The sequence below is a fragment of the Papilio xuthus genome, unplaced genomic scaffold (assembly GCF_000836235.2).
Source record: "Papilio xuthus unplaced genomic scaffold, Pxut_1.1 DF827570.1, whole genome shotgun sequence".
Lineage (NCBI taxonomy): Eukaryota > Metazoa > Arthropoda > Insecta > Lepidoptera > Papilionidae > Papilio > Papilio xuthus.
In genome coordinates, this window is record NW_013531079.1 from 1,621,369 (window position 1) to 1,643,910 (window position 22,542).

General features: G+C 33.2%; 1 protein-coding gene across 1 annotated transcript; it reads right to left on the reverse strand.

Annotated features, from left to right (window-relative positions):
- Positions 1-16,727: 16,727 nt before the first annotated feature.
- Vajk4 (chitin-binding protein vajk4) lies at positions 16,728-22,261 on the reverse strand. The gene is given in 2 exon segments (NM_001312852.1): positions 16,728-18,146; positions 22,227-22,261. Coding segments are annotated over 2 exon segments (1,155 nt in total). The 5' UTR covers positions 22,239-22,261; the 3' UTR covers positions 16,728-17,003.
- Positions 22,262-22,542: the final 281 nt, after the last annotated feature.

Sequence of the window (22,542 nt, forward strand, 5' to 3'; positions counted from 1 at the left end):
AATATTTCTTTTTACCATTCCAACTAAGCTCTAGGCTTGTGCTGGGATATGGTTTACGACAATAGTCGAATGGCGGGATTCGAACCCTCGACCTCATGATCGGAAATCCGTACCCTTAACTAATTAGGCTATTGACGCTTCAATGAGTGAATGAATGTTTTATGGTGTTTTGTATCATTATCCCTTTTGTTTTCAATATAGATATGGATAGATCTCTATATATCTAAATATCTGCTTTGTCGATGTTTAATCTAATTTATAAAACTAAAATATCCCAAAATATGTAACAAATTTAACATATATAAAAAACGGAACAACCCTATCTGGTCTATGGTTTCATTCGCATGAAAATAAGTTCATCATAAAGATATTCGCACATTTGTTTCATCAGACTTGGTCACGTTCCAAACAAATCATAAAAGTGTAAATCTTCACCTAATACTAATATTTATATTACTTAGCTGCGAGATATCTTAATGTTTTTATTATGTGACTAGCTATCGCCTGCGACTCCGTCCGTGTGGATGTATAAAAAACCTTAATATATAGATAAGTTAAATAAAAAGCAGCTTTTCAAGGCATAAATACGAAAATAAATAAATAAATAGTATACTATGTCCGTCTCCTGGCTCTAAGCTACCACCTCACCAATTTTCAACCATATCGGTAAAAGCCGTTCTTGAGTTATAAATAATGTAACTAACACGACTTTCTTTTATTATATACAATATAGATATAGATAGATATTTTTTTTAAATTTAAATTAGAAAAGCAACAGTGTTCTTCCACATGGTTTGCTTTCTGATTTTTCTTTTGCTTTTGTGCATATGACAAAAATACTATTGAAACCAACCATATTTATACTTTGTCGTAGTTGTTGCATAAGGTTGCTCTCTGTTTCTAGCATGAAAGATAAAAGTAACATAAACAAAATGGACACAATATGCATATTATAATCATCATCAGCTCACTACATGTCCCACTGAGGGGCTCGGAGCCTAACCAAAGTCACGGGTGACTAGACCATAGTCAACCACGCGGAGGGGGGTTTGGTTGACTTTACACATATCATTGAATTTCTTCTCAGGTTGTGCAGGTTGTATCACGCTGTTTTCCTTCACCGCAAGAATGTCGGATAAATGTACATATGTAAATCGAAAAACACATTGGTACATGACGGGATTCGAACCCAGGATATGCAGATTACTAGTCAAGTGCCCTGAGCCACCAACATATTACTCACATAATATTCCTAGTTAATTTTCCTCTCAATATTTGATGTTTGTTACATTGTATACAGTTATTTAATAAAAATATCAAAGCTTCCTACCAGTAATGACATAATGAAGTACAGTTAACAAAAAAAGAATTCCAGACTCAAAGTTAATACTTATATCTCTAATAAGCAACTTTCCATTACGAGACGCAATAAAATCGCTAGGATCTCATCAAAATACCGAACAGGAGGATCATATTACAATGGGCATCTGTTACGGGGCCTCGTTTGAAATGACTTCGCGGTGACACTAGACGACAATAATCCATCACTATACCACGAAACTTTACATACGAATATGTTACTAATTGCTAAACGGTTAAGGGTTATATTAGGATGTAGGTATTGTGATATGAGTGTCATAACAAATGTTGCAACTCGTATGCACCGGTTTATCGGCAAGAAGTAGCGTGGAATATTGCCGTGTGCGCTAATGACGTGCGTTTCTGCGCTTTAATTGCGATCAAACAGACAAACAAACATATTTTATGCGCTTTATAACTACCTTACTAGCTTAACAATAACGTCTATTTTCATTTATGTCGGCTGTATCGTTGATTTGTAAAGACGTCTTGTCTCATCCGCTACATGAAAAATGGATGAAGCCTCATCTCGAAAGATGAGTAAAAAGGCCTCGTATCGGCGACGGTTTTGATTGGTGTTCGGATCGAAAGGGAATTATATTACACCTCGATGCAACGCGACGTCGATTACAGTACGGTTAGCAAAGTAATAAAAATACAAAATTAAAATAACGCTACATTGTCATACACAGCGTTGGGTCGTTTTAAGAATTTATTTGGGGAATAAGAAACAAATTCTTATTTAAGATCCTTCAATGTTAATGACATTATCCTGTTTTGAAAAAAATTATAAAACTTTGGCATGACGAAGTTATTTTAACTCCTCTTTCTCACATATAATAAAATAACAAAAGAAAATAAAATTGAAGTTCCAAAAAGTCATCGTAATCATCGTATTTCATCAATACTTTTCATTGCACACTTTTGCTCACCGTACTAACAATCCAGTCATTATCTATATCAGCTACTGTAAGCTTATATTATATTGATTTTTTTTATAAAAGTGTTGGTGACAAACGGATGTTGTCCGTGATAAGTGAGTCGCATTCTAGTGTCATTAATTGCTTAAATACTTAGCCAAGACTAACTAAAGTAATGCACTTTCAACAAGTGGTCAACTACTGGGTATTTTACCCTACGCCATCAAACGATGTTACTTGAATCTTTAGTATATGTAGAAAAAGTACTATAACAAATTGCTGGCTGATGTTTTAAGAAGGTTAAGCATAAATACAAATAAAAAAAATACTCCGAATGACTAAAGCCTCTATGGTGACATTATAGGGAATACGAATGGAATGATATTCTTGTAAATGATTCAAGCCGATTCAAATGGCTGTTAAGGTTGTCCCTGTATGTCAGATAAAAATCGAAGGTCAAGGAATATAATAATGAAATATTGCCAAAGAACAAATGAAAGAGAGAAATAATTTCATTCATTATTTTCATTAATTCATTAAGGAACTAGTTTTATTTCTTTATAGTTGACCAATGAGGTTGTATTGGAGCAAAGAATTTACTTTATACCAGTTACTTTTCGATTAACTTAACTTACTAATATTTTAAATGCGAATGTTCATATGGATGGATAGGTGGATGTTTGTTTGAAGGTATCTCCAGAACGGCTGAACGGATCTGGCTGAAATTTGGCATAGATTTCTTAATCTTAAGAACATAGCCTGGAAGAACACATAGGCTACTAATTACTAAGAGTACAAAGCTGAGTGAAACCTTATCCGGTGAGCATTGCAACACTCTTTGTATATATTTCCTGTTTCTTATTAATGTTATGTTTTTATGTGTTATTTCTTTATAATTATTTTTGTGTTGTTTTTGCTTATTGTGTTGTGATATTGAAAGGATTAAATGTTATTTTATTTTTAATTGATTTTTTAAAGTTCACGTGGACGGAGTCGCGTTAGACAGCTAGTATATCATATAATGTAATGAAAACCTAAAATTGCAGTCCACGTAATGAACTATTGTCTTCTGAGACCAAAATCTTTGTATGAAACATATCGTCATCCCTATCATTATCTTTGACAAAACAGAGATAACAATACATGTTGAAAGTAGATTTTAGTCTTAGAAACCCACGGCTAATTCAACATTGTAAGTAATCTCGCTAAAACAATGTCACACATACATCAACGAACACTATATTCGAATTAATAAGTCGGGTTGACTCTCCTTATTACAAGGCAGGAGGCCTTCATTACGTGCCCTCTTTAATTTAGGCAGCCGTGTTTATGGAACCGATGGTTGGTAGCTAATTGTATGGTGTTATGCGGCCATAGACTTAAAGAGATACTGGTTCCCAATGATTAATGTGCTGCGTTTTGGTGGCTTGTAATACAACGCTGCCGATCTGAGTACAGGGTTCCCTCTTGCATTTTTAAAAGAGATTTCTAAGTTGTAATAAGTTTGAAAAAGTTTCACTTGTTTATAGACGATAGGGTGGCATTTTGTTTTTTTTTTATTTATAATATTCGACTAGGATGTAACATGCCATTAATGCTTAAAGATATTGTTGCACTTTCTATATTTATCTCATTTAACTTTATTATAAATCTGTCTAACGATCTTGCTGGATTATTTTTGACAGGCGCTTTTCAATCGTAACTTATGACTACGTATACAGACAAAAATACAATTAGCACTAACTTCTTATAATCTACATTATCAGCTCAAATAAACTTAAAATTGGTAGGTTTTTAATTTTTAATTAAAAAAAATTGTAAAAAAAATCAACATCCTGTAGAATCAGTGAAATTGAATTTGTAACGCGTCAAACTAAATACTTTTGCGGCAACATTGAGATGGTACTCGTATGCTAATTTGGTACGTAATTTTGGACACGGGCGCGAGATGAGAGGCTTACGGGACACACATAAATTTATCAATTGAAGCTCGAAAACTGCAAAAAAGCTTGACGAATCGTTTATTACAGTAACATAACTCAAGTCATGATAACTTGGGTTGACAGAGACTACAGAGTTGCTAAACGATGTCCTGGAACACCTATTTCGAATATTCTACACTTATTCTACTCATAAATGCCTGTCTATGTCTACGTCCTTAATACCTTTCTTACTATCTCACAAATTTGATTGAAACGAATCTCTCTAGTACGTTTATTATAAAAAAAACGAATCTATCTAATACTCTCTGGGGCCGCGAATCCGTCGTAAAACATAATCATTAGCCTATGTATTCTTCCCGACTATGTTTTATATGTATGCCAAATTTCATCGAGATCCGTTCAGCCGTTTTGAAGATACCTACAAACAAACATCCATAAAACCATCTAAACATTCGCATTCATAATATTATACTTACTTATTCAAACTTTCGTGACACATTATTCTAAACAGTGGCGCCACCGGACGAATATACGTGAGTGTTTAGCCGTTATTATATCAGTTTATACTTAATTACTTCGCTGGCGCAGCGACCAAAAGTGGGTGTTAGCTTCAGACACAAGAGATCGCCAAAGTCACCTGCCCTGCGCCTTCCAGTCCATCGCTCGTACCTCCTGCAGGTCCACTTCATTTATAATTTTAGTAAAAAGTAGGACTTAATAAGGTCTTTTAATTTAAGCAAAAAAGGTCACCTGTTTATATCTTATAATAACAATTACGTTAAGATTTATTGCACATCTGAATTCTGGTAATGGGAGCTAAATGTTAAAGCAATAAACACTCGTCTATCTCAATAGCTCTTCAATACAAACACCAACCACTCAACCTGTCGGCGCCGCGGTGGGATCTCACCCTCCTCGTCAACACTGTAGGGTTGTCACCACAAGATAAATAAAACTTTGACAAATTATTCTTACACAAGTATCAAATCAAATAACCTCGTTGAACTCTATCCTGAAAGTCCTCTCTGAAAATATGTAACTAGATTAATTTATTCGATAGATTTATAAATGTGTTATAAAAGACGGGTCTAAAATCTAATAGGAATCTGATTGTTCGATAAAAGAATTGTAGATACTAAAACTTTACCTTTTTGAAAGGAATTCCTCCAAGAGCCACTTCTTTATCCTCCTCATTATTTACGGTACAGATGTATTTCAAATTTAAAACCATAAATTAACAACTACAACGCGAAGTACGGAGAGGAAAAATCTTCATTTTCTATTAATTGACAACCCTAAAGTCACCCCTAAACGGCGACCACCCGTGGGACATTATCTAATCCGAATTAACCATTATAAAAACGTACCCCCAATGCCGACTGCGCCGTTAGATAACAAACTATCAAGCTAGGGATTACACAAAGTTAATTGTGTCGCGTGGCCGACATTCGCCAAAAAACTTATGTCAATCACAAACTGACGCGGCGGAAGATTATATTTAAACGATTCTAATGTACTTTGATAAAATAAAATGAACGCTAGTGACTTGAGGTTATCGCTCATTACATCCACCCGGCGACAACGCTTGATTCTTATAGAAAGGAATCCTTTCTGTCTCTTTCTTCCTGTGATTCCATATGGTGGTGGAATCAGCTTTCCTTGTCACTCTCTTCTACTTCGCTTTGTCGCACATGTCTTTCAGCACACCTTCTCTTGTTTTCAGTATGTCTTTCTGCGAGAAGGACGGGAAAGTTCCAGCGGCCTCTTTCTTCTACTATTGCACTCTACATTTAAAGTACTCGAAAAATAGGTTAAAATCGAGGTTTTTTCCTCTAGATTCATGCAGTATTAACCTTTTACTATTTGATGATCATTTTATGCACATTTGTGTATCACATAAACACTATTATTGCGGTTATACAACGTTAACCTGTCAACACATCTGTTTACTACAGTAGAACCAAATATCAAGACCCATTAAATGGCATTAAACTTTGAAAACTCAATACAAAAGATAAATTCGTGGGGTCTTAGTATAACGGATGGTATAACAAGTGTTAGGACAGTAATAATAATGACGTGTCGCACATAAATAATCACATAATTGGGACGCTCGGGGTCACAACATTGCGGTCTTCTGACCCCAGTTGCGGTCGCAGGGGTGCAGTGCGAATGGTGACAGAAAGAAAAATGTGGACATACCTATCACGAAATTAAAAACAATATTCCATTTTTATTCTTTGTTTATCGCTACCAATTTAAACTGATTTATACCTTTAATTCTTATTTAGTGGACTTATGTGGTGTGGTATTATAGCTTGGATAAATTTTATTCCAGACACATTTCGACTTCTACACCATATTCCACATAGATTGATTAACTTGATAATAAAAAAAGAATAAAGACAGTTCTATTGCGTCAGTCTTATCCACAAATTTCCAACGTATAATATAATTGGTAGATTATAATGTTTGATAACAGAAGGTAGTAAAAATAACCGAATGTGCGTATCCATAATGCAGTGACTGGGTGCAGGATTGCAGGGTTCCAGGGGTGACATATTGCCACAAAACAATCTTCACACGTAATAGTTATTTCATTATGATCCCCTTTGTTGAAATCAGATTATTTTTTTTTGGGACGCATCATCAAATAATCTGTATTAGATTTGATTAAATGAAATAAAATATCTGTTTACTTGTTTTGTCTGTTATAACATTATTGGCACATATTCTATTTTATTTGCGCAGGCGCATTTTAAATGCAGGGAACAAAACAAATAAAAAATTCGATATTAGATTAACTATATTTAAGTCCATATTACGTCCGTAATTTCATACCATATATTTAAGAATTACAACAGATTATATAAAAAGCATACAAGATGTGTAAAAATAGTTAAATAAAAAAATATTCAAGACTTGGCTTGTACGCTCGTATAAAATATTCGTTTCGCTTAAGTCGGCAGATAATTGCAAAGCTCTAATAAATAATAAGATTACATCACAACGTTAAAACAAGACGGACACCAATAAATTAATCCGAAGAAACCGTATAACTAAATTACTTGCCTGACGACATGTTTAAAAAAAAGTTATCTCCGCAGTAGCGCCCCCTGTGGCGACTCCCAGCTCTAAAACCAACGAGGTCTCAATAAAAAACCCAACAAGGGGCCGGTGAATTCGAAATACTGACATTTCGCTCAAATTCCACGCGTGCGTCCTTTAAATTCTACTTTTGGTGATCTACAACAAGGTGAGTTTTTTTATCTGTGCCACATTGCGTTGCATTGTTAATTAATTTTCTTTATCTGTGTACTAAAGTTCTCATGGCTTTTATGATCCATTACGAAGTAAGCACAAATTATTTACATCAAAAGAAAGATTGTATGACCCATCAGAATAATTAAGATTAAGAGGAATAAGTTTGAATAGTCTCATAGCAATAATTAAATAGATTTTTTTTCATTTCATTTATTTACGAACACAAAAGATATGATTTTCGATACCCTGTTCCTCACTTGCAAATCTATCCATCCCCTAGTTTATAATCTTCATAATACTCCAATATTCAGTACAGATAATTCCCTACATGTGTATTTGATACTTACTTCGAATCTTATGCTGCTTCATCTATACCAAAAATCGTGCGCAAGATATTTTGCGCGTAACGGAATTCCTTAGCACACTAGCGCCATACGTGCGGTCTGTGACCACCCCGGGTGCCCTCGCTGCTGTAGGCTGAATGGCACACACCAAAAAACTAGAGTTATGCCGACCCCCAAGTTGTCACCGACGGGGCTGCATGCGAATCCTCACTTTAGGGTTGCTACACACGTTGAAGCAACACAGACATGATAAAGTTACATTCAGTTATAGTCAATAGGTCATTAGCAGACTTTTTTTGTGTAGATTTCTCATACCGGAGACCAATTCACGACACTACTATACAAGACGACCTAATTCTTATTTCCTTTATTCTAAGAGTAAGTGTCAGATTAACTCGTCACAGTTATAATTACTATTGCATTTACTAAACAGCATTGTCTTTTCTCTTAAGATCAATATTTTAACTTAATATATGTTGATATACCCTTAGTTTGTAGACAACCTTACAAACTTGAAAAGGAGTAAAAAAAGTCTTGAACATGGTTTAACAGTGGGGGTCGTGTTGCGAACATTTAGACCTATCATCACGTCTTTGTGATGGCAACATAAAATCATTTACGTATACTTTTAGATTGTTTTTAAAGAGTAATTAATTTCTCGAATTGTGTGCGCAATATTGCCCTTCATCGACCAGTCCATTGATCAGATGTTTTTGTTACAACAGGATACAGAGATCGAAAAATATTTTTTGTGTAAATAAATTGTCTCGTTGTTAATACGTTCCGTTATACGGCAAGTTGACGGCATAATTAATTTTTATATTGTGAAATTAAAAGATATAACCTCTTAAAATTATCATTAAAAGTATCTTTGCTAGTAGTTATTACTAGGTTTTTTTTTAAATATAAAGCCAAAATTTTAATTAAAAAAATATTAATTTGATACACAGCTTTAAACCCAAAAAAGTACAAATAAAATTTGCGCAAACAAACGTACAGAATAATTGAGAGTCTCCTCTTTTTTTAAATCGGTTTAAAATATAGCCGTTAAAACCAAGTTCGAAAATATTTCTGTCTCAGAATTTTATATCGTTCTTTAGAAAAATTCATAACCTTTTATGATGACAATATGATATTGAATTCTAATGTAACGTAACTTAACCGCCGGTCGTTTTTTGTTCCATTGTTAAACGCCTACGCATTAAAAAAAGTTTGTCGCCAAATATTATCTTTAAGAAAATCGATAGGTGCAAATTAAAAGGCGCCGACGGATATAACTGTCAATCCGTGTCTTTGGTAACGTTTACAAACCATTTAAGATTTTAAAAAAATTAAATTGATGGCTTTAGCAGATAAATAAGTTGGCAGGTTTTTTCTCATTTCGGACACTCTTTCATCAAACCTTCTTTGTCTATTTTAAATTATGATTCTGTGCTAATACCGTTTTGTATGACCGTGACTTTCTACTGTCAAAAGACAACATGCTGTTTTTAAAACACGGTTCCAATGACTAAAGATGAGATGCAATGGTATGTAATTATTATCATTGCTTAAAAAGTCATAGAGTTTTTTAGTAGTGATGTCTATAGATACGTAGTTAACTCGACATCTCACCCAAATCTCTCACTATGACGTATCATGACATTGTATCTTATAAAAATCTCGATAACTAATTTGGCATTAAGAAATGTCTTACTAAGGGTTAAAGGGAATTCTTTAAATAAACCATTTTGGATTAATTTGTTTTGATTGCTGTTAGATACAATCGGACTTTGCCGTATCAAATTTTTAACAAGCATCTGGTCTGTTTAATTTTTATTTCCCTTCTTTGGTCACAAACTTTATTTATAGAAGCAAATAAAATATATATTTGTTTTTCATCTTTGCATCTTAGTCCTTGTTTAGGCCAAACACAAGTATTTGGGTGTAATGGTTTAATTAGCGATATTTATAGAGTTGCAAAAAACAAATCGATCGTTGCTTGGACGCATCGGCGGTCGAAAGCGGAAGTCCAAGTTGACGTTTCTTGCTACCGCACGTTGGTTCGCACCGGTAGTAGTGTTGCCCGCATCTCAAGCGCGAACAGTCCTCAGGTTTAGATATTAGCAATTTATGCTGCAAATATTTGCCGTTGAAAAAGCAACAGGCGCTACTTTAAATAATACTTTAATAAATCAAGGGAACGGTATTGTTATTGTTGCTTAGATTTAATAAAACTGAAGTCATTTACATAACAATAAATTTACATTATTTGATTATTTTGACTTTTTAAAATAAATCGCCCTAATCTATAATAATACTGTGGCAATCTAAACATGTATAAGAATTTGTATAATCATAGTACGCAATTCCAAATGTAATCGGAATAAGTTGATTTTTATCTGAATACAATTTCTTCTAATGTCAGAAATATACTGGAATGTTACCGACAGTTACATAGGTATTAATAACGAATAGACACGACATAAGACTAGGATTAAAAAACAAAGCGATCCTATAAGGGTTCTGTTTTTTTCTTTTCGAGGTACGGTATCCTAAAAACAGTTACATTAAGCAAGTTACGCTGCAGAAATTTTTGTTGACAAGTTTTATTGATCTTGTCGCACCAACAATAATGGCTTATCTCGGCTTATTAACAATCTTCGAAGTATTCTAATTCTATTGGTCACTTCTAGACAATTCATAACTCTGTATTCCCAACAGGTGCTAGTTATCGTTCACATCGCGCTTGATAACTTGGTAATAGGAGCAACAACAAGGGTAAGTCCTGTCGATACAAATGTCTGAATGGGGGGACAACTTATGTCACCTCATTTTAATTAGGCAAGGGGACAAGGAATTTTACTACTCATTGTAATGTTTGTATGCCCAAATATGAAACACGTACAAGCAAAAGTAATACCTTTTTATTGAAATATTTGATAGAGAAATAAAATAAATAATATCATTATTGTACACTGATTTTTCAGCGTCGGTGGCTCAGTGGTCAAGCACTTGACTTGCAATCTGCAGGTCCTGGGTTCGAATCCCGCCATGTACCAATGTATCCGACATTCTTACGGTGAAGGAAAACATCGTGATGCAACCTGCACATAAAATATCTGAGAACAAATTCAAAGATATGTGTGAAGTCAACCAACCCGCAGTTGGCCAGCGTGGTCGACTATGGCCTAATCACCCTTAACTTAGGGTAGGCTCTGAGCCCCTCGGTGGGGACGTATAGTGAGCTGATGATGAAACTGATTTTTAAACTTCTTTATATCGGAAACGATATAGAGATTATAGATATATATTATAAAAAATATTTAATTATTTTTCTCAAAGGTTTTTTAAGAAAAAAATTAAATATTTTTTAAAATAAAAAGTTGAATTATGACATTAATATTTAGAACATAAATATATGCCTTGCGGTCCTACTTATTAACATAATAGTGAGCCGTGACTCAGGCCTTCAGGCCTCTTCCATCTTTTTCCAATCGTTCCTGTTCCTGCCTAGAGTCATCCAGTCCCTCCCTACTTCATCTATGATGTCATCAGACCACCGTTTATTTGGTCTACCTACATTTCTTTTTCCACTTGGCCTACCTATCCAAATATACGCATTTATAATATTAGTAAGATAGGACTAAAATCGTGTATATGTTTAACGAATCAAGTAAAATTTATTCACAGCGTTGTCAAATGATTGTTAACGTTGTTTAGTTATTTAATTTAAACTAATTCGAATTCGATTTCTGTTATCATTACAAAATCAACATGTTATAAATCTTTATAAACAAATAATGACTTAATTGTAAACATTCTACAGGTGAACGAATCGTTTGGGATGAACGTTTTGAGAACGATAAAAAGCCTTCTTTTTATTTCCACCGACCCTTTGAGTTTCCGCCCTTAAATGGCCATTCCACCCCAATTCACCCCAATGGAGCAATCTAATCGACCTGATTAATACAAGTGATAAGCGAACAAACCGCACAATGAAATGTTTTATTCGCTTGATAGAAAATAGTTGGAAAAAATACTTGACGATCTAACACTGAGACAAAAATGCATTTTTATTAATAAATATTTTAATTAATTAACCTTTGTTATATGTGTGTATAAACGTGAGTTTACATTAACAAAACACTGTGCAAAAATAGTCCTCATTCTTTTGGAAAAAAGCGACATAACATGTTTGTATACAAGCGATTCAACAGTGAAAAACAATGATATAAGGACTTGGTAAATTCGAACTGCTTTATCGATTCAAATCATTTTACAACCTGCCAGTGACAAATTAAATCTAGATAAACCATAGATTATAAATCGATACAAATTTCACCATAGATAAATAAAAACAACTTTATGGTTTTAAGCACGTGACCGGTATTTATTACGTTTGGTATTCACAATATTTTACTAATGGACTCAGATAAAATAATTCTTCTTATATATCTCCTGGATAAAGACAAGATTTCTTACGATCTGTCTATTGACTTATTTGAAAAGAGTTTAGTCTATTAAAGTCACGGGATAAAATATTTTTATTATTATTTGATGTGATTATTAGTATTACGACATTTGGAAATAATTATAAATTTATTTTTAATTTTAAAAATAAGCAAGAATAATGTGTTTAAAAAGTTATTATACATAATATAATCTATGACCAATTTTGTCCGTTGCTCTTTCCTAACAATTAAACTTTTTTTTTTCACGTGCGTACATTTGCAAACGGATGTATAAAACTGTTACACTAAAATGGCCTCTAATTCGATAGTAATTTGGTTTATTTTCATTTGAACAAATTATATATTTAGGTTCGAAAACTTTTATATAATTTATACCTTATGGCCTTGTAATTACGACTCGTATTTATTTATTCTTTAAAATTTTTAGCTTTTATTTACTTTCTATGAATTAAAACGTAAAACTCAATTACGCATGCTGACTTACACTTGTTTATGACTAGATTGTCTTTGTATTTGACTTGGTTTTTGTATAAAAATCGTTAATTTTCACTTCCGAAACATACGAAACATACCATCTCATTTTCTTCAAGGTAAATGAGAGGGATAAAAGTATGCTTTTGTTGAAGAGTTCCGATATTAAAAACTTATCGTCTAATGAAGTCGTAATACATCTGCCATTTACATAAACGTGTTGTCTCATCTTATTGCATGGGAGTGACGGAGATAGCAATAGAAAGATAGAGAAAGAATTTTTTTTTACCGGCGTTGAAGCAGTATCTTCTTCTAACGAAAGAGATTAAACGCCAAAAGTAACTTAAAAGAAATTGAAATATTCTCCGTCTATACTAAAAACAAAATACGTAGATATACTTTAAAACTTTTACCATTGTCACTAGATATAAAATACATAGTTAACAAAAATAGCCAAAGGTCAATGCCTCCTAGTTCATACTTCCACTTGAAAATGTTTATGTATCGTGCAAATATGGAAACAAGTTGCACAACTTTCGCGTAATACGTGGAAGTGGACGATACTATCAATAAAGCTGTCTATACAATGTACAATTTTTTCAATTTAACAATAAACAAAAAAAAATACCAATGAAAACAAATTACAAAGACTTTGGTCTCTAATAAATTTCTACGATGGTATTCCTCTTACGATGTGTTTTCACTGCCCATGTATCCGTAAAAAACATTTCTATCTCACTTTTGTATGTGGAAAAGCACAGTTACCCACAATCGCGCAACCTGTTAAGTAATGAAGTCCAGAAAAAAAATCAAAAATAATTTTAATAAACAATAATAACGTGTATGGCAAGCTTTAATCAAAGTCATTTTATTTATTAATCGTTTATGCTCTTCCTATTATTTTATCACATTCAAATTATGTCATAGTTGGCACTAAACACTTCTGCCGACCTCATTTGATTCATAGATCCATCCAAATACATACATGTTTGCAAAGTGAATGGAACTGCAAGGACGTGGGGTCTTTGCCCTTCACTGGCCAGTAAAAGTAACTTTAACTGTAACTAAGCTTATTCAAACTTAGTCTTTGTGCGGTTAAGTAATTATATTAAAATACTCATTTTATTTCTTGAAGAAATATGATTTAATGTTTACTATAAATGAATACATACATACTTTTACGTAGAGAATATTTTTATTTTAAATATTCCAACTTTAAATTGACTTCTACAAATGATAAGGTGGTAAACGAGCAGGCGGCTATTTAAATTCCCCGAAATAGCGAAGCGAACGCTGCATATAGACATCCGCAATTGCAGATGCGTTACCTACCTTTAATCGACGGAGGGGATGAAACATACATAGACAGGAAGGTTATATGTCCCTTTATGTCCTCCACATCTCCGTCAAATCTACTTTTCCTTGCCAACCTGTCCCTATAACAAAAGTTCCATGTTCGTTCCCCGTTATGTCTCATTTTGTTATTGAAATTACATATACATTACAGCTTATATGAAACTATGTAAGAAACACAAGAAACATATAGCAGGAATAATCATGTATTGTGCCATTCTGACATATAACCTTTCAAGATGTGTACAAAACAAAACACGTCTATATTTAGTATGTTTACGATGCGCCATCGATACATGAACGAGGTTATAGTTATGTGATTAAATAATCTTGACGTCAAGATACGTACCTCCATTTAACTCCTAGTCATTACAGTTACGAAGTACGTTAGGGTGACCACATGTTGCAAAAAAAGGAAGATAATTTAGCGCATTTATCTGGCTTTAACTATTACATATAAATAAAATTGGAACGTCTGTTTGTAATATAGAAATGTATCATATTTCGTACACGTGTATTTGCATTGCTGATAACGGGCAATTTTTTAAATTTTCGTCTGTCTGTATGTCTGTTCTTAATAAAAAAACCTACTAAACTAAAAATTCTTTTTTTTAATTCAAAATAACTCTATATGCCTTCGGATATGAGCGAAAATATATAAGAAAATTTTAAATAAAATTTGATGAAAAGATTGACTTATGTATAAACTTATAAAACGATTGTCCAATATTTTAATGAAATTGATTGTCACCCTACATAACCAACATTATTGCAGCAATGTACATTAAATATACTCACATTCGAGAAAATTCAGTGTCAGTATGCGATAGTTTACATAACCATGTTTACAATTCTAAACTGTACTCTATTAGAAACCAGGTCAAATTATTCTAACACATATTATATTAAACATTTTCAACATTAACGAATCAAAAAATATTTTTACGAAATCATTCTAACATCTTCTTCAAATATTCTTTTCAAAGAAATAATCAGTTGCACCTAAAATTATTTCGTTGTTGCTTAAACAGATTTTATTCAAAGAGTGAATATCAAATTCATACTAAAGGGCTTTATCAGTGACTTATTGCTCCTAAGTATCGATATGAAAGTAATAACCAACCTAACAAACACAAAAATATATTATTATCTCAGTTTCTTCATATAGAATGAGGGAGAAGGTAATATGTTGTATACAGTGTGTTTCCACACGCTGATTCTAAACTATCATTAGGCGTCCTACATCTTGAAAGTTGGTTGCAAAAAAACCAAGGGAGCGTAGAAACCAAACAATATAAGATTTGCCTTGAAACAGTTGCGCCTTAACTACCAGTGCAGAACATAGACATCATATCAGATCGTGTTATGCACCAATTATAGTTAAACATTACGAGTAATATTAAGTATTAAGCAACTATCCAATATATTGGTTAGTTTTCATAACTTAACGATAAGTTAGCGTTTGCTAGTCGATTATTTTATTTTATTACAGTCTTTTGTTTAAGAGCAGTAAAAAATATTGTTATTTATGATGAAGTACAAACTTAAATGTCGCAACTTAAACTGTAGTAGTTTTATTACACTTTTACTATCCATGTTAGATTTCTCGGAGAATTGTCATACGCTTACACTTTTGCATAACAAATGGTCAATTCGTTTTTTATCTATTCATTGTTCTAATTTTTAAGGTGGCAAATGTGAAAGTGGCCAACTAAATTCGTTACAATAGCGAAATACGACCAATCCGGTAATAACAACGAAGTAACGGCCCGAGCCGAGGTTCCTGAAGGAGCTCTCGAGCTTAGTTACTCTTAAACGAGGTTTAGGCTAAGTGCCATCTGCGCTCGGCCACCTCAAGCCCGGTGAAGCTGTAAATGCCTCCTCAAGGCAAACAGTGGCAATTCAGTCACAAAAAAAATAGCGAAGTACGACTGCCCATAAGCATTTGTAGATGCATTCCAATTATATTTGCCGGTGACTCGTAGAATCCAAGCTTTAGTACAATATATGGCATACCAAAAAAGATCGTAAAATTCATAGTGACACGGATTGTGTTTATATTAGGTGCTTATTCCTTAATATGTAGTAACGTTGCAGTAACTTTTGGAGCTCTCTATCTAATAAGTTAATATAATTGATTCAGTCTTTGAGTAGATTGTTTAACAATTAGACTTGACTTATTCTTAACTCTTAGCAAAATGTATTTAATATTATTCTTATAATATTGGTACGTTAATAAAGAACAAATATTGAGGATAATTAATTCTTTTAAAGAAATATGAGAAAATTTGAATTAAATTGTTACTTGCTTTTTCTTAGTAGTTCTTGTTCTTAGTTTATTCGTAAAACTATAGAATATGTTTATCATTCGGTTATATAATTTAATGCTAAGTCATTATTACATCAATACCAATTTAACATACTTTTTAATGCATATGACCGGATGTTTAAATGCAATAAAATATTTCCTGATAGAAGATTCTAAAACACAGGGTGTTTAACTTTATTTAATTTGTAATGTGAAAATTTGTCCTGCTGTTTTTTTTATCTTTAAATTTCAATGTTTCATTATTTCCAATATACATAAAATATCTGAAAAGTGGAAAAAAAACAAACCCAAACATTTCAATATATTTTATTAATTGATCAGCCTCATCTTGATTACTCGTCACCGACCAAATTCATAACTAAATAAACAAAGCATAAAAAAGCTAAATAAGTAACAACAGATCTTCAACATTCTCAATAAAAAAAATCATCTTCAATCACAACCATACGGACGTGAGCGAGCACCAAGATCTTAACAATGATATATATGTACACTAGAAAATTCTAAACGATCACAATTTCAACTTAGCCTATAAGGTACTGAGTGAGATATTACAGTACGATAGTTTAGTGCCAGCCGTGATGACCGTGTTCCTGTTCCTTCTTGAAGTAAATTGGATAATGGACCTTAACTGGGTAAGGAACCTCTTTCACTAGAGGTACTGGCACATCTTTGTACACGGGGTAAGGTTTGTCAATAGGCACCTTCACTTCATAAGGAACCTCCTTTTCGACGGTGTAAGGGATTTTCTTGTACACGTCATAAGGCTTAGGCACTGGCACCTTAATGTGTACTGGGTACGGTTTCTCAACTTCCACCTTGTAAGGCCTGTCGACCGGGACCTTGACTTCATATGGTACTGGCTTGTGAACTGTAACCGGGTAAGGTTTCTCAACAGTCACCGGGTATGGTTTGGGAACGTATACGTGGTATGGTTTGTCGACGGGGACCTTCACTTCATAAGGCACCTTCTTAACGACTTCGTAGGGTTGGGGTACTTTTACTTCGTATTTAACTGGAACTGGCACCTTCTTCTCAACAGTGTAGGGCTGAGGAACGGGTACTTTCACTTCGTAGGGTACTTTCTTCTCAACGGTGTAAGGAGTTGGCACTTTCACTTTGACTTCGAAGGGCTTGTCGACTGGGACCTTCACTTCATATGGGACCTTCTTTTCAACTGTATAGGGTTCGGGTACGTATACTGGGTATTTAACGTATTCCTTGACTGTGTACGGTACTCTCTTTTCGACAGAGTAGGGTTGTGGTACGGGTACTTTGACTTCATAGGGGACTTTCTTTTCGACGGTGTAAGGTACGTGCTTCTCTACGGTGTAAGGGACGGGCACCTTCTTGATTACTTCGATGGTTTTGACATGCTCATGATGTCCGTGACCTTCATCGTTTGAGATGGGTTTCCACGAGTCACCAGACACTCCTCCGAACTCCTCGCCGCCGTGACCTCCGTAGCTACCCTCCTGTCCACCGAAGCTACCCTCCTGTCCACCGAAGCTGTATCCTTCATGACCACCGCCATAGCTCTGACCTTCGCTGCTGCCGCCGAAACCGTGACCACCGTCACTGTAACCGCCGTAGGAACCGGTGTCGTAAATTCCTCTCTTTTCTTGCTTCTTCTCTTCAGCCGCCGCTTGTTTCGTGCCTTTCTCCTCGGTGGCAAACGCGACCACGGCCAGTGAGGCCACAAGAACAACCTAAGGACAAAGAGAATGCAAATTAGCATATAAAAACAATAAAATTAATGTTAAGATGAACTAAATATTGAATATTACAAACAAACACTATTAACTTGTTTCTTAAATAATTTGATGCATATTTTAGGATGACAATGTACCAATAATCTTTTTTATATAGGAAGTATAAATCAGATTAATGGCAGTTATAGGCTATAATTGTTATAAAAGAAACATTTTAAAGCAACTTTCTAACGCTTAAGCTTCCGAGATCGATACTAAATATATTGTACTTGTACAAGGCTATACTTCAAGCGTAATGACTCGCATTTATTGTTTAGCATTACACAACTGTTTCCCACTTTCTTGTTAGTGTTGTGCACTTAAAAAATAAAAACGAAATCAACAATTATGTAAGTACGTGGGATTATTTTTTAATATTGGTCTATAAAACTCCGACCCGAAATATGTGTGTAGTTTTATTTTTTACATTAGTTTTTAAATAAAAGACGTGATTAGTGAATAAGCTTGTAACATATCTTAATAGTTAAATGTTATGATTCTCAAAAATGATGTATGTATTTACATGACATTTAAATTTATAAATATTGCATTTATGGTTGTTGTCCCATCCCTAAAAAAAATAGAATGAAATGAACATCACTCATCTCTTTCTAACCGTTAACTTTTGTCTTGCAAATTTCTAAAATAATAGAATTTTCTCCGTATTACTAAGATAAATCTATGTTTGCGTTGTTGAATACAAAACATCTCATACATCGGAACCAAAGTAACGGAACAAATTGTAAATTGTACGAGAGAGTTACAAAATTAACCTTTTGTTTCACGCAAATACACAGATTTAGTTGGTAAAAAATACTGTGAATACGAACTATGGGAACTTCCATAAACAATTAACATTGCTCAGTTATCATAGAGTTATGAACTCACTATAACACCCACTGAGAGGTTCATAGCCTATCCTAAGTTAGGAGTGACTAGGCCATAGTCAACGCTAGCTCAGTGCGGATTTCCTTCACACATATCTAAAAAGATATAAAATAAAAATAAAAGTATACTATTTAATATATATTCAAACCATGTTAATGACGAATACTTCCATATAGAAATAAATTATAATATTATATTAAAAAATTTAAGAACAAATTAAATTTTATATTTAAATCAATTAAAATTTTAAATTATGCCATCTTTATTTAAATTATAAAATACGTGAACAAATATAATTAACGGCGGAATAACTTTCTTTTATGTTAATCTTCTAAAAATTTACTATTATAAAGGATTTCCTTAACAGATCAACGTGTATGTTGATTATATTCTAGTAGCGTATTTGCACTTAAGCACATGTACGGAAAATGTATTAGTTAAGTGAAAGTGAAATTCATTCTATATCTAAGCTGTGAACGTGAGACGTCACTTAATCGAGACTGATTGTTGACGATATTATACAGAACTTATGTCACCGAACATGTGTGAACTTCCACACTTTACAAACCGTCTAGATATTTTATAAAGTCGAATCTTGAGCGGAACTTATTATTCACCCAAGAGATGACTATACTAGACACTTTACGAACTATCGGAATTAATTGCTAAATTCTGAACTGGTATCTTGCTTACATCAATAGTAGTAGCCAACGTGTTCTTCCAGACTATGTTCTACATCTATGCTTAATTTCAGCGAGGTCCATGCAGCCGTACTGGAGATACTACTAACAAACATCCATACATCCAAACATTCACATTTATACTATTAATAAGATATATTATACTTATGTGTATTTATTATTTACCTTATATAAAGTAGTATATTTTGTAACTATTCTATCTGTCCTATTAAATACTAATTATTGCATGTGCTACAGCAAAAATAATCAAACAAATCTCTTACATAACTTACACCAATACAATATATTCAAACAGACAGACATTTTGTGTCACAATGTATTGAGTTGTATGCAGTTATGTAAATTTTACTGCACGCTATTGCAACATAGACAAACGGTTAGCATTGATATATTGCTCAAGAGATTATCTTTTTATAATAAATACTTATTCAAATAGCTTTAGTTGTCTATTAATATTAATTAATTAAATGAATTAAGCGTTGCAATAACAAAAAAACAACTTTAAAAGTCTTAACGTGGATTTCCGAATCCAAGTCCTCTTTCCCTTCCCACCTTTTTTCTTGTAAGGAAAGGATGGTAAGTGGAAGTGGACTTTCCGGATGAGAGAATGCATGGAAAGCTAAAATATTTTCTTTCTGTGTATCCTCTCCTCCGTCGATTAAAGGTAGGCAACGCATATGCAATTGCGTATGTTTATGGGCAACGGTCACTTCGCTATATCAGCGATTGTAGGTGGCCGCTCGCTCGTTTGTCACCATATGATATAAAAAAAATCCAAATATTCGTTTAAAACGTTTCTGTTTTGTCAATGATAATGACAGGAATGACAATATGTTTTATACAGATATTTTGGTCTTAGAAACTCACGGTTAGTAACCAACAATACAAAGAAAAAGTTGCATTAAAAACGTAGTTTGATTTTTTGACGATGCAAGTTTTGATGCGAATGATTTTAAGATTAATTCCATTTCTTTTGCTACATATATACTTCGACTATTATTCTAATTTATCACTTACTTAGTACATAATAAAAGATTTATAATAGAACAATTAAAACTTTCAACACAAACATTATTAGGTAATACCAACATAACATCTATTACCGATTACCCGCCAAAAAAATATATAATTAGTCTGTGGTAATCTGACAGAACGTAACTCACGTAATAAAAATTACGCATTACGCTACGCATCAATCACTGCGTCCGTTCGAATGTTTGATATTTGCATCCGTAATTGTTCATTCCGCACGCGTAAACGGGAATAGACCGTATCTACGCACCCACAGATAATATCTTAATTTTTTAATTCGTATACAACATTTTTAAATAACATTTTAATATCATTATAATTTTTACTTCTTTTTTATGCAAAGTATATAGCCAGTATCAGAATTTTTGATTTCATTTACCGTTAAATTTCACTGCCATAAATCTGACATAAAAAAAATTGTTAGCTATGGTTTTTGAAGAGAATGGACATTTTGTTATTACCAATGAAGTGTATTACTATAATTAAAAAAAAATAAGAAGTAATTTATAATTAACGCGTTATATCAGTCATGCTAATATCAATATTAAACGTTATAATATAAATATATTATACAAATAATAAATTAATTAATCGTCAATAGCCCAATGGTTAAGGGTACGGATTTCTGACCACGAGGTCGGGGGTTCGAATCTCGCCATTCGACTATTGTAAACCATATCCTAGCACAAGCTTAGAGCTTAGTTGGAATGGTAAAAGAAATATTAGTAAATACCCAAATAAAATCTGCTAATATTTTTAAATAAAAAAGGGTCTTGATAGACGGACGGACGGACAACAAAGTGATCCTATAAGGGTTCCGCTTTTTTCCTATGAGGTACGGAACCCTAAAAAATAAAAATAAAACGAATATTATTACACAAATTAATACCTCGTCTAAGATATTAAAATCATATAAATTACTTTCAAGATAAGATTCATCTGTTTCATTCATAACGAAGTCGGATGATAGAAAGTGAAATTAAAATTATCTATCCACATAAGTGAAGCTAAAACCCGGAAAGAAAATTAAACACATGTACACGTTATGAAGGAAAATGTGCTCATGAGATTCCGATTTGTACAAACAATTTGCTCAGTAAATTTATTAGAGTAGATTATAAAAGTAAACATTCTTTATTTATGCATTAATGTGTAGTAAATTTTAATACAAAAAATTAGCAAACTAAACTCTAAAATTAAATGTATTATTTAAACACACAAAAAAATCGTCAAAAAAAAGAAATAAATTTTAACATAGCATTGGCCGAAAAAAAAGAAATCCAAAAAACTAAACTATGTTTTTAAATGTTGGCTGCAAAATCTCAACGCCTTTGTAAAAAAAATGTAAACTATTTTTTTTTAATCTTACACGAATACGTCACTACACTTGCACTGCACGTGTTAATTTAAAACTTACCGTGAGCTTCATGTTGTCTCCGTACGACGTCGAAGACTGGTTGTGACCAAAGTCTGAAGCTTGCAGGCTTTATACGGTCCCTCCCACCGCGGCAAGATACTGACAAAGAAGGGTGAACGCCTGGGTCCGATAATTTTATGTGTTAATTGTGGCTAACATATTATAACAATTTGCTAAATTAGATGAAGACCAACTGGTTCCCGTCTTGCATGAATGAAAAATTGTTCGATTTACCATAGCCACAGATAAAATATTGAGAAATAAATGAATTTACGAAGTGAATTATGATCTACATATACTATGACTATGCTTATTT